The sequence below is a fragment of the Salmo trutta genome, chromosome 20 (assembly GCF_901001165.1).
Source record: "Salmo trutta chromosome 20, fSalTru1.1, whole genome shotgun sequence".
Classification (NCBI taxonomy): Eukaryota; Metazoa; Chordata; class Actinopteri; order Salmoniformes; family Salmonidae; genus Salmo; species Salmo trutta.
The window spans coordinates 40,868,081-40,882,142 of NC_042976.1; the positions used below are offsets into that span (position 1 = coordinate 40,868,081).

The 14,062-nt window shown below is 42.2% G+C and overlaps 1 protein-coding gene across 7 annotated transcripts in view; it reads left to right on the forward strand.

Moving 5' to 3' along the window:
- The window catches only part of rbms1b (RNA binding motif, single stranded interacting protein 1b), a 64,420-nt gene that overhangs the window by 20,852 nt on the left and 29,506 nt on the right, over window positions 1-14,062 (forward strand). For all 7 annotated transcript variants that reach the window (XM_029703302.1, XM_029703307.1, XM_029703303.1 and 4 more), the window contains exon 3: window positions 11,702-11,760. In XM_029703302.1, coding sequence (XP_029559162.1) covers window positions 11,702-11,760 — 59 coding nt within the window. The remainder of the gene's footprint in view (window positions 1-11,701; window positions 11,761-14,062) is intronic.

Sequence of the window (14,062 nt, forward strand, 5' to 3'; positions counted from 1 at the left end):
TCCTGAACGGCTGGCATAGATCCTCTATCCCGTGTTTAGAAAGAGAGATACAGAGCGGTAGCTGCGATTTAGCTACCTACAACACCATCTCTTTGTTAACTTTTCATTAAAAAAAACAACTAAATGGGGAAGAAGAGGGAATTCATTGAATGAAGAAAGCAAACAGGTATTGTATGTTAGAGTCCTGCACAGGTCAGTTTTTTGGAGCCGCACCCACCCTGCGCTGGCCACATCAATTCCAAGCCCCACCCGACAACCAACGTCAAGACAGATTTTTCTCTGCAACCCGACCCACCCACATAGTTGTTCTGGGATCCAATCCGTGACCCGACAAATAACATCAATTTATTGAACTGTTTTTATGACTCCAGAGTAGGCCCTAATAGGCTATTAGGCTATACCCCTTCTCTGCATTAATTCATTTGTCTGCATATCTATTCAACATTTGGATGAAAGGAAACTCTGGCATTAATTAATATCCTCTTTTTTTCCACAATGTAAAGCGGCACATTGACAATTCACATCGCTTTGAAGAAGAGCCTTCTAATTAGCCTTCTTACCTAATGAAAGCCTTTAACCGACTTAACAAAACAAGACCTTTACGTTCAATATTGTTTAGATAATCAAATAGTTTAATTGAAACTCAAACAAACAATTCCCAGAATCAAATAGGCTATAGGCTTCAGAAATACCATACATTTATTTAGTAGGCTATAGCCTGCTCAAACTTTTACCAACTTTATATGGCCTGCGTATGGTCTAAATGAACTAAAGCCTGAATTAACAAAATAATTAACTGATAATTAACTGAATTACCTTAAACAAATACACGCTTGCACTTTCTCCAGGCTCTGTATCCATCAACCGGGTTGTTGACCTCCTTGTCCACAAGGACTCCATAATACTTCCAAATCTGGGATTTCACTCGCTCAGCACCTGTTTCCATGATGGTGTATTCCACCACTATAACCTTATTTTTTATTTCCACAGTTAAGCTATGTTAGCCATTTTTGCATGAACTAGGCAAACCAGGGAACGTTAACTTGGCAATGTAGTCACGCGTGGGGGGAGGGAATATTAGCTCTGCACATAAACAAATTAGGAATGTTTCAGCACCACGCAAATAATCGACCGTTCACTGTTCCAAAGCGTGCATGGCTGGCTGGTAGCCTAGGCCTATAGCCTAGTCTGTTTTATGTTTTATCTTCATTTAAAATGTTTCCGACCAGCAATATAATTGTTCTGAACCGTGAGCCAATCCTCTGGTTGAAATAATGTTTTCATTCCACCCGCCAGCTGTTTGTTTTTTTTGTGTCACCCGCAGGGAATCGTGGGTATTCGACCCGATGCAGGTCTTTATTGTGTGCACAGTGAAAGGCAGTTAGATTCATGCTGATAACATCATGTACATAAGATAGTCATATCCTGACCATCTCTTGCACTGTTGATGGTTTGCCAGAGAGCAGTGGCTGGCTGTTGCCATTTAAGATTTGGGATTAGAGCTCAGCTTAGAGATTCAGAGTCAAGGGTTTGTGCTCTTTTACCTTGTGTTGTGTTTAGCTTAATCCTTCCCCTGACTGAAATGTTCTTAGCATATCAACTCACTCTAATCAACATTATATCAACGCTGCTTTTCATTGAATCGCAGCCTAAATACTGGCAACAGTTCAGCCACACTCTCCCAAAATAAATTCTTAAGAAAGTTACATGAAGAACGTTGTGTTCAACAACCAATCAGCAACCCCGCTTGAAATGGGAACGCATGTTAACGTTGAGATCGCAGAGGCCAGTCGGTTTGGCATTACCATGAATGGACACAAACAGAAGTTGGCTAACGCACAGACTGGACCACCAGGCTACTCAGTCAGTAGGTCAGGGGTAATGCAAGCTAGATAGTTGTTGGACAATCTAAAGAGGTTGAAATAGGTCCCTGTGTTTTTCTGACGATTCCCATCTTTCTCTCATCATTTTGTGTCTGACCTGAGCTGATCCACCACACAATCCCAAAATATGTGGAAAGTAAAATCCCAATTAAACCTCTGTTTAAAATGCTGAGTCAACGGTTGAGGACTCAAGAAGGACAGGGTATAATCAGTTCTTGTTGGTAGCAAGACGAGGCTGTTTCTTCAGGCTGTTCTTTCAGGCCATAACTCAATCCTGCTATTTTCAGAGCAGACAGAAGAGTATCCCTTAGCGGTGTCCCCAGGAATCAATAAGCATGCAGCGAATAGGAACCGGAGACCTTTTAACCAATGTAATGGGATAAAGGCAGGAGATGAAAGGCAGGTGGAATGGGAGTGCATTGTTCTCCTAGCTGCTGCTGCCTCTCTCTCTCAGAGACGACGTTCTACCTGATTCAAGCAGCTCTCTCTGTCTGACAGCACCAAGCAGCACTGTGATAGATGGTTAGTGAAAGCTAATGGAACGGGGGGGAGTCTAATGGCTAAGGTTAAAAAACATATTTTCCTGGAAGCTGTGTTTTACAGTGCCTTCAGAAAGTATTCATACCTCTTGACTTATTCCACATTTTGTTGTGTTACAGCCTGAATTCAAAATGGATTAAATATATTATTTTTCTCACCCATCTACACACAATACACTAGAGGTCGACCGATTAATCGGAATGGCCTATTAATTAGGGTCGATTTCAAGTTTTCATAAATCGGTAATCCGCATTTTTGGACACCGATTATGGCCGATTACATTGCACTCCACGAGGAGACTGCGTGGCAGGCTGACTACCTGTTATGCAAGTGCAGCAAGGAGCCAAGGTAAGGTGCTAGCTAGTATTAAACTTATCTTATAAAAAACTATCAATCTTAACATTATCACTAGTTAACTACACATGGTTGATGATATTACTAGTTTATCTAGCTTGTCCTGCGTTGCATATAATCGATGCGGTGCCTGTTAATTGATCATTGAATCACAGCCTACTTCGCCAAACGGTGATTTAACAAGCGCATTCGCAAAAAAAGCACTGTCGTTGCACCAATGTGTACCTAACCATAAACATCAATGCCTTTCTTAAAATCAATACACAAGTATATATTTTTAAACCTGCATATTTAGTTAATATTGCCTGCTAACATGAATTTCATTTTAACTAGGGAAATTGTGTCACTTCTCTTGCGTTCTGTGCAAGCAGAGTCGGGGTATATGCAGCAGTTTGGGCCGCCTGGCTCGTTGCGAACTGTGTGAAGACCATTTCTTCCTAACAAAGACCGTAATTAATTTGCCTGAATTGTACATAATTATGACATAACATTGAAGGTTGTGCAATGTAACAGCAATATTTAGACTTAGGGATGCCACCTTTAGATAAAATATGGAACGGTTCCGTATTTCACTGAAAGAATAAACGTTTTGTTTTCGAAAGGATAGTTTCCGGATTTGACCATATTAATGACCTAAGGCTCGTATTTCTGTATGTTATTATATTATAATTAAGTCTATGATTTGATATAGCAGTCTGACTGAGCGGTGGTAGGCAGCAGCAGGCTCGTAAGCGTTCATTCAAACCGCACTTTCCTGCATTTGCCAGCAGCTCTTCGCTGTTCGCTTCAAGCATTGCGCTGTTTATGACTTCAAGCCTATCAACTCCCGAGATTAGGCTGGCAATACCAAAGTACCTATTAGAACATCCAATAGTCAAAGGTATATGAAATACAAATGGTATAGAGAGAAATAGTCCTATAATAACTACAACCTAAAACTTCTTACCTGGGAATATTGAAGACTCATGTTAAAATGAACCACCAGCTTTCATATGTTCTCATGTTCTGAGCAAGGAACTTAAAACGTTAGCTTTTTTACATGGCACATATTGCACTTTTACTTTCTTCTCCAACACTTTGGTTTTGCATTATTTAAACCAAACATGTTTCATTATTTATTTGAGACTAAATTGATTTTATTGATGTATTATATTAAGTTAAAATAAGTGTTCATTCAGTATTGTTGTAATTGTCATTATTACAAATGTATATATAAAAATCGTCCGATTAATCGGTATCGGCTTTTTTGGTCCTCCAATAATCGGTATCGGTGTTGAAAAATCATAACCGGTCGACCTCTACAATACACCATAATGACAGTGAAAACATGTTTTTAGACATTTTTGCAATTTTATTGAAAATGAAATACAGAAATATCTAATTTACATAAGTATTCACACCCCGCCTTTGGAAGCGATTACAGCGGTGAGTCTTTCAGGGTACGTATCTAAGAGCTTTCCACATCTGGATTGTGGAACATTTGCCCATTATTCTTTTCAAAATTCTTCAAGCTCTGTCAAATTGGTTATTGATCATTGCTAGACAACCATTTTCAGGTCTTGCTATACACCGTATTTTCAAGAAGATTTAAGTCAGAATTGTAACTAGTCCACGCAGGAATTGGAAAACCTCCCTTGTCGTTGTGGTTGAAATGTACTGCTCGACTGAGGGACCTTACAGATCATTTGTATGTGTGGGGTACAGAGAGGAGATAGTCATTCCAAATCATGTTAAACACTAGTATTGCGCACAGAGTGAGTCCATGCAACTTATTATGTGACTTATTAAGGACATTTTTACCCTGAACTTATTTAGGCTTGCCATAACAAAGGGGTTGAATACTTATTGACTCAAGACATTTCAGCTTTCCATTTGTAAACATTTTGAAAAAACATCATTCCACTTTGACATTATGGCTTATTGTGTGTAGGCCAGTGACAAAAAATCAAAATTGAATCCATCCTAAATTGAGGCTGTAACACAACAAAATGTGGGAGAAAAAAAAATCAAGCGATGTGAAAACTTTGAGCTCACTGTAACGCACGCACGCACACACACACACACACACACACACACACACACACACACACACACACACACACACGCAGCTTCAGCAGTTGTCTTACCCTTAACGACTGTGCTGGTTTCATATACTTTCGATGCTAATCCATTGTTTTTTTGTGGAGAGTTAAACTGTGTCCTCTCAGTCACCCCACAGTGAACCAGATCAGGAAGCTTTTTTTTAACCTCTTTCTTTCAAGCTTTCGATTTTTGTGTCCCTTTATCGTGAGCTGCTCTGGGGGGAGGGGGCTTGCCGTTGACGCTGTGGTGATTCCTGTAATTGATTAATTTGGAGTCAATTAGTGGAAACCCTTCATCCTCGGGCCTCACAGGGTAAGGTCACGCCGGCCCGCAGAGACTAACAAAGCACTAGTGCTGAGCAATTAAAGTGTCACGTTCGTAGTAATAATTGAACCAAGGTGCAGCGCGATATGGTTTCCACATATTTAATATTAGAAACGCACAAAACAACAAAGAAAGAACGAAACAAACAATGAACCGTAACTAAGAGGTGCTACGTGCACTAACTCCCATAAAACACAGGTGGAAAAAAATGCGTCTTAAATATGATCCCCAATTAGAGACAACAATAACCAGCTGCCTCTAATTGGGAACCATATCAAGCACACCAACCTAGAAATATGAAAACTAGAATAACCACATAGAAATAATAAACTAGAATACAACATAGACATCCATATACTAAATCACCCCCTAGTCACGCCCTGACCTACTATACCATAGAGAAACAATGGTTCTCAATGGTCAGGGCGTGACAATACCCCGCCAAAGGTGCGGACTCCGGCCGCAAAACCTGAAACCAAATGGGTAGGGTAGGGGGGTGATTAGTATCGGTGGCGGCTCTGGTGCGGGACGAAGAAACTGCTAATCCCGCGGATCCGCCAGCATCGGGGGCGGCTCTGGTGCGGGAAGAAGAACCCGCTCAGCTCGTTGATCCGCCAGCTTTGGTGGCGGCTCTGGTGCGAGCCAAAGAACCTGCTCATCTCGTGGATCCAGCCATGGACCCGGGCTGAACACTGTGCCTGGACTGGACCTCGGTGTCAAGGAAGGCTCCTGCCATGGAGCGGGACTGGACACCAGATCTGGACTGGACATCAGTGCAGAGGAAGGCTCCTGCCATGGAGCAGGACTGGACACCAGATCTGGACTGGACATCAGTGCAGAGGAAGGCTCCTGCCATGGAGCAGGACTGTACGCCGTATCAGGACTAAGCACCGGTGCAGGAGAATGCTCTGGCCTTGGAGCTGGACTGGATGCTGTGCCTGGACTGGGCATTGGCGCAGGGGAAGGCTCCCGCCATGGAGTGGGACTGGACGCTGTGCCTGGACTGGGCACCAACGCAGAAGAAGACTCTGGCCTTGGAGCTAGACTGGATGCCGTGCTTAGACTGGGCATCGGCGCAGGGGAAGGCTCCAGCCATGGAGCTGGAGGTTCCAGACCGTGGGCCGTCGCCTGAAGCTCCGGACTGGGGGACCGTCGCCTGAAGCTCCGGACTGGGGGACCGTCGCCTGAAGCTCCGGACTGGGGGACCGTCGCCTGAAGCTCCGGAATGGGGGACCGTCGCCTGAAGCTTGAGACCAGAAGCGTGTAACCGGCACAGGTTGCACCAGACTGCTAACCGGATCCTCTGGTCGGATGTTGAGCAGAACACACTTGCACAACATCTCTCTCATCTCACTCTCTCCCAACTTCGCCAATGCCTCCCTGACAGTCTCTGGTTCTTCCCTCTGCTCAGTCGCTAGCTCCATGTGCCCCCCCCCAAAAAAAAAAACTTGGGGTTGTCCTTAGGCTTTCTGTAGCCGCGAACCCTGTCGTCGTCACTGTCCTCCATTATCTCCTTCCGATGTCCAGAAATCCTTCACCTGGTGAACACGCTGCTTTGTCCTGGTTTGATGGGATATTCTGTCACGTTCGTCGTAATAATTGGACCAAGGTGCAGCGCGATATGGTTTCCACATATTTAATATTAGAAACTCACAAAACAACAAAGAAAGAACGAAACAAACAATGAACCGTAACTAAGAGGTGCTACGTGCACTAACTCAAAACAATATCCCATAAAACACAGGTGGAAAAAATGCATCTTTAATATGATCCCCAATTAGAGACAACGATAACCAGCTGCCTCTAATTGGGAACCATATCATGCACACCAACCTAGAAATATGAAAACTAGAATACCCACATAGAAATAATAAACTAGAATACAACATAGACATCCATATACTAAATCACCCCCTAGTCACGCCCTGACCTACTATACCATAGAGAAACAATGGTTCTCTATGGTCAGGGCGTGACATAAAGCTTTTTGAGGTCAGTTCGGTTTCGGTTAGATTATGAAAAAATTATCGTTTTTTGATTTCAATATTATAATTTTTTTACATAAAATGCACTATGCATAATGTGGGTTGAATACTCTAACACGGAATAAAACAATTAATATAAGTCCCATGATAGTAGTGACTGCCCATTACTGCTTATCACTTTAATAAAATATTTCAGTTGTTGTGGTTTTATTTGATGACTTTATTATTTCATTCCAAGTCATCATCTCATCTCTATAGAGCTGACTGACAAAATCACTATTTTAGTAGTTCTTCAAAGTAAATAAGACATACTTTTATGACTGCTGAATACTAACTATCAATTACTTAGATCCAGTATTTTCAGTGGTGTAAAGTACTTAAGTAAAAATACTTTAAATTACTACTTAAGTATTTTTTTGGGCTATCTGTACTTTACTATTTATATTTTTGACTACTTTTACTTTACTACATTGCTAAAGAAAATAATGTACTTTTTACTCCATACATTTTTCCTGACACCCAAAAGTACTTGTTACATTTTGACAGGAAAATGGTACATTTCACACACTTATCAAGAGAACATCCATGGTCATCCCTACTACCTCTGATCTGGCAGACTCACTAAACACAAATGCTTTATTTGTAAATTATGTCTGAGTGTTAGTGTGCCCCTGGCTATCCTCCAAAATATATTTAAAAAGTAAATGTGTGCCATCTGGTTTGCTTAATATAAGGAATTTTTAAATGGTTTATACTTTTACTTTAACTTTTGATACTTACGTACATTTGAGCTATTCCATTTACTTTTGATATTTAAGTATATTTTAAACCAAATACTTTTAGACTTTTACTCAAGTAGTATTTTACTCAAGTATGGCAATTGAGTACTTTTTCCATCACTGTGTATTTTCAGGTAGAGATACCTTGCGAAGCAACTTCTCTCTATCCCTCTCGATCTCGCATTCTTCTCTCTTTTTTCTCTGTCTGTCCCACACTAACCTCTTGTAGCATGAGTAGAAAAGAAACACAGACCGGATAAGTAGGCACGCAATGGATTATGGTCATTGTAGTTAATTACCACGTTTTCTGTGTTAAACTATGTAGAATATTGGCCTGTTGGAAACTACAACTCCCTACTATATTGCACTGTTCAGGCTTGATCTGATTCATCTATAGAAAAACTGTGCAATGTGCGCTCACAGAAGAAAAAAAACGACCAAAATGGAATTCAAATAATTATGTCAATTAGTTGTTTAAAAACGTAAAAATAACCGACATTTCGGGTAATCGCTCAGTCAGGCTCTGCAATTGGATAAAAAAAATACACTTATTTGCTTATTATTAAGCCACTGCTGATCAGCGATTATTATGGCGAAGGCACTACAGCACTGTTTTCCATTAGCACCGGCTGTTACTGATTTTCAGCAGGTTAAATTTCATTTAAAATGTTCAGTTCGTTAGACCATCGAGCCCTATCCCGCTAGAATGAACGATATGCATCTTCTAGCGAGCTATTGATAGGACAGGCGCCTGTCAGTCACAAAGCGAACAATGACGATAACGCAGCAGAAAGAGGCGAAGCGAGAGGTTTCACTCTCACCGAAATCTGTCCAAAATAAGCCCAATGCCTTTGGGACAACGACTCCAGAGCATCTCGTCATTATATACAGATCTTATGGTTGCAGTCAAACGTATTTACACGGAGGAGAAATAGAGCATAATGCTTGTGAATTTGCACATCCCATGTAATGTACTGTAAGTGGTAACGATGAGTCGAAATCCACAACTAAGCCTAATTATTGTTTTCTGTTACGTTTATTTATTTTATTTTGTGTGTTTCACATAGCCAGCCACGCGGAGTTGGGGCGCATAGTAGACTATTTACTGCGCATTGATTGACAACTGAACAGCAAGTTTTGACTAGTTTATAAAGGGTGTCGAAACTGACTGAATAAAGTTGATCTCCTATATCTCTTTGCCATTCATAAATCATGCAACGTGGTTAGGCTATACACTGAGTGTACAAAACATTAAGAACACCTGCTCTTTCTATGACAGACTGACTAGGTGAATCCAGGTGAAAGCTATGATCCCTTATTGATGTCAATTGTTAAATCCACTTCAATCAGTGTAGATAAAGGGGAGGAGACAAGTTAAAGAAGGATTTTTAAGCCTTGAGACAATTGAGACATGGATTGTGTATGTGTGCCATTCAGAAGGTGAATGGGCAAGACAAAAGATGTATGTGCCTTTGAACGGGGTATGGTAGTAGGTGCCATGCGCACCGGTTTGCGTGTGTCAGGAACTGCAACGCTGCTGGGTTTTTCACTTTTCACGCTCAACAGTTTCCTGTGTGTATCAATAATGGTCCACCACCCACAGGACATCCAGCCAACTTGATACAACTGTGGGAGCCATTGGTGTCGACAGGGCCAGCATTCCTGTGGAACGCTTTCGGCACCTTGCAGTAGAGGTGCCTTGGTAAAATCACCATGGAAGCCGGAAAAAAAGCTGCATTACAACCTGTGTTGTGATAATTGTCTTGTTTGCTCTATATTTGTTCATATGCCTTGTGACCGGGATATATAGGCCTAAGGCCAAGACAATAAGAAGACACAGTGGCAGAATAAATTCAACCACACATTTGTTTCATCACAAAACCGGAGAGCTACATCTGTCTGGTGAAGTCCACAAAGCATATTGCATGTAACAGACAGTTACATGACCTACAGCGTGGTCAAGCAAGTTAATGTTTCCGACATTTTCGGACCACTGAACAACGATTGATTTAGAACCACAGAGAGTTATCGCAAGTTGCAAAGAAAACAGGAGCTGCCTCCACTACTCCAGCATCATTTCAACTTCAACATTTGAACAGCATCTAATCACCTATGCTTAGTCTAGTACAGTGACAACTAAAAAGATACCAAAAACAATTTAGTTCAATCAACGTAAGCTAAATATGATTTGGCTGTCCATGTTTCTGATTTCTGTGTGTGTGCGTGCGTGCAAGTAGAAAAACATGTTGACTCACCCTACTTGTAGAGAAACGCCAATACCATCCTCCTCTCTTTCATTTTGATAAAACGGTCTATCACTCTGTCATACAGTACACACTTTTATTTTTTGTTGTCTAACACTTTTTTGGTTACTATATGATTCCATATGTGTTATTTCATAGTTTTGATGTGTCCACTATTATTCTACAATGTAGAAAATAGTAAAAAATAAAGAAAAACCCTTGAATGAGTAGGTGTGACCAAACATTTGACTGGTACTGTATATTGCAGTAAAACTGTAAGTAATCTCAAGAAAAGACAGGTTAAATGTTAAAAAGTTGAATGTTATTTTATAGTCCTGAGCATATGCACTAGGCTTAGACCTAGACAATATCCAAAACAACCGACAATACATTTAATTAATACATTTTCAGTAATTGAAATAGTAAAGTCATGTCTCGCTACACAATACCACAACAAGTATTAAATCATTTCGCTGTGTATTTCATATGGAATAAAGGCATTAGGAAGTACCAGAGACCACCAAAATAGAGCTAATTTCTCAGCAGGGGACACCTGGCTGCCTACCTTTTCTATTTGGCTGGCTACTCTATGTACTTGTGGAAAACACTGCTATAGGTGACCTTTCCCTTTGTGGCAAACATAAAAACCATGCCACACAACCAGATCTGTCACAATCTGTTCTATCTACGACTTGGGGTCGAGGTGGAGGACTCATTTTCATAAAACCACCACCTGCCCACCTCCCAGCTCAGGTCAAAGTTCACACTTCCTCCTCCATCGAGAGAGCCAATCCCCTCATCAATCATTTGTCTGCCGCGCTGATTACTACCAGGGAGGTTAATTTACTACTACGGCCTGACGTCTGTGTGTTCTTATTTGTTACATTCATCATTGTACAGAGAGAAAGTCGTCATATGTAATTGTTGTGTTCTTTGCATTGATTTTCTATTCATTCTGAATAGAGTGCACTAGCTTAGAGCTGAAAAGAAATGCAGTGAAGCCGGGGTTTAGGGGTCACCGCAAAGTTCATTTGTCAGAGCTGGCAGCGGCAGCAGTAACACAGTGCACCAAATAACTGTTAAAGCACAGGATGTAGCTGTGGAATGCCACTCGGTCCGCTCCGTCCCTACGTTGTCAAGAAGTCATACATTTTATACAAGTTTTTCACTTAAGACTTAAACAAAATGTTTTTAGATGTTTTGTATGTTTACTGAAGAAGCTTCTCAGTCATTTTCACTTGTTTTAAATCCTTTTGTATTGAGGATAGTTAATCCTGCGTAATATTGTTGTATGGTCAAAAAAAATCACGGCAACCTTTGCTCTAGCGCCGCTGAGATTCTTAAATCCACATGGAAACGACGTCCTGTTTCTCGTGCTTTTTGGTGATGTCATAAATTCTTGTGCAAGCCAGGCCTCACTCTTTGTGTGTGTTTTTTTTTTAGGAGAGGCTGTCTGTCTGGTACGTAACGTAGCACAACTAACAATAGCGCTCTTTCTCTTCCTCTCGTAGGTATGGCAAAATTGTGTCAACAAAGGCCATCCTGGATAAGACGACAAACAAATGTAAAGGTGTGTATGGCTTCAGCAAGTCGTGACGTAGTGGAGACATTCCGTAAAAAGATCTAGACATCCCCCCCCCCACAAAAATATGCACGCAAATCAAGAAGTCATGCTCATATAACAACCGTCAGGCTTAAAGCAATAAAAACTCATCACATGCACCATTGAGAGGATGCTGGATGTGTGCATCACAATGACTCATTGTAATCCAGGATAGCAGTGCAAAGGCTTTGGAACTTCCAGTCTGTGATATGATGACACAGAGGACTTTTACCATAATCCTCCTAATGCTATTATACTAAAGACAATGGCCATGCTAAGGAATGGATGTAGAGCCTTGCTTTAAGGCCCTCTTGACTCGTGCAGTGGGTTTGGCAGCCCAGTGCTGTCACAGTGCACTGGCCCGGCCTTGTTGAAGTCATTCAGTCATTCAACAGCTATGTGGCTCATAGGGGCCGGGCTAGTCAGGAAACAGACAGGCTGGCAGGCAGACAGGCAAAAGGCTGCCACCACTTTGTGTTATTTTAGTCCTGGCCCTTTACTGATGGTCTGTCTGTTACCATGCGTTGCGCTAGCAGCGGATCCCCACACCAAGTGACAGCTCGTGCCCCTCCCTCTGGAGCGTGACACAAAGTCTTGGCTCCGGCTGCAGCCCTTGGCCCAACACCCTGTCCTGACTACTGAGGAGCACGCTGACACGCAGCCCAGCCCAGCCAGCCCAGCCCAGCCAGCCCAGCCAGCCCAGCCAGCCCAGCCAGCCCAGCCAGCACGCACCACAGATGGGCTGAGAAGAAAAGAGCTTGGTCACTGTCCTGCTGGGGATTACGATACGCTAACTAATCACAGGTGGCGACTAAGAAACATCCTGTCATCTTGCATTCCAATTTTGACTTTAACTCGCAGCTTGCTTGAAGATACTTAAAAAAAACTCCCAAAATCCCAACTTGAAAGGAAAATGAACATTTGCCATTTATCTGAATGTCCTTAATAAAAACAAATATCTGAATGTTCGGATTCATTATATACTTTGGGCTGTTTATCACGAAGATCAAACTAGAATCTGTAATTCGATTCCACAGTGAGCAGCGGTGAGGTTGTTTGATGGTTAAATATAGCAACACAGAGTAGGGAGGAACTGGACTGCAGGTCTGACTCTAGACTGGCCTGGCCTGCATGCAGCCCCAGGGGACAATGAGCTGACCTGAGCCCTGGACGTCATCATTGCAATCTGCAGCCTGAGCACTGTGCTCTGCTACACCCCGGCCTACTACACCGTCTCACCACCAGTCACTGACTGACCACCGTTATGGCCCACATATACAGTAGGTGGGGGTCAACCACACCACAGAACATGGTGGCCTCTGGCCTGGCCTCACTGTGGTGGGTGTCAAACACAGCCTGCCACTTACTGCTGTAGATGTCAAGTTAGACCTGAGATTTAGTCTCCCTCCCAAATGGCACCCTATTCCCTATATTCCCATCGTGCTCTGGTACAAAGCAGCGCACTATGTAGGGAATAGGGGTGCCATTTGGGTGGCAGACTAAGTCAAGATTTCACCACGGATACACATTTGTAGGCCCGTTATTGTTATACTGTTAGACTTCCTCCAGCGATTTCAGAACTTTTACTGTTGAAAAGCGATATCCCAAATATAAATACAGTAAAGTACACACACTAAAGTTTTTTATATTTTTACTTCTGAGCAAAACATTTATTTGATTTTTTTTACGACTGCAAACTTCAAGGAGTAGGAGTTCTTATGGGAATCTGTGATGTCATCGGCCTCCCCCTTGCTTGAGGAACAATAGAGGAGCAGTAGAGAACAGAAGAGGAAAGGCCAACCCCATACATGTGCCATGTCATGACTTACCTGGACCACCTATTGAGATGTTCCTTTTGTTAAGTAAATCAGGTGTTAAATGGTGTGAAAAGGAGACTGGAGTGCCACTTTAGGGATATTCTCTGGTACTTTTGTATACTTTTTAGACAGTAGTTCTGAAACTAGGGCTCACAAACCAAAAGTGGTCCCCAAAAATGTCGTAGTAAGTCACGTATGTGCAGATATGTACACCACGTCATTGCTCTCTCTCTTTCTGCTGCGTCCAGTGAGTTGTTGGGCCCGCCCTGCAACCTCATTGGATAACGCTGAGCAGGCCTCTTGCTAGCTGTCACTCAAATGGTAAGGGCCTGAACCTCACTGGCTAGAACTCGAATTGCTAGGGGGCTGATCCACGTGGTCCAAGCTTGCAGTACTCTAAATGGTTCACATAGCTTCCAGAAAACGGTCACTTTCAAACTAGGGATTTCGTG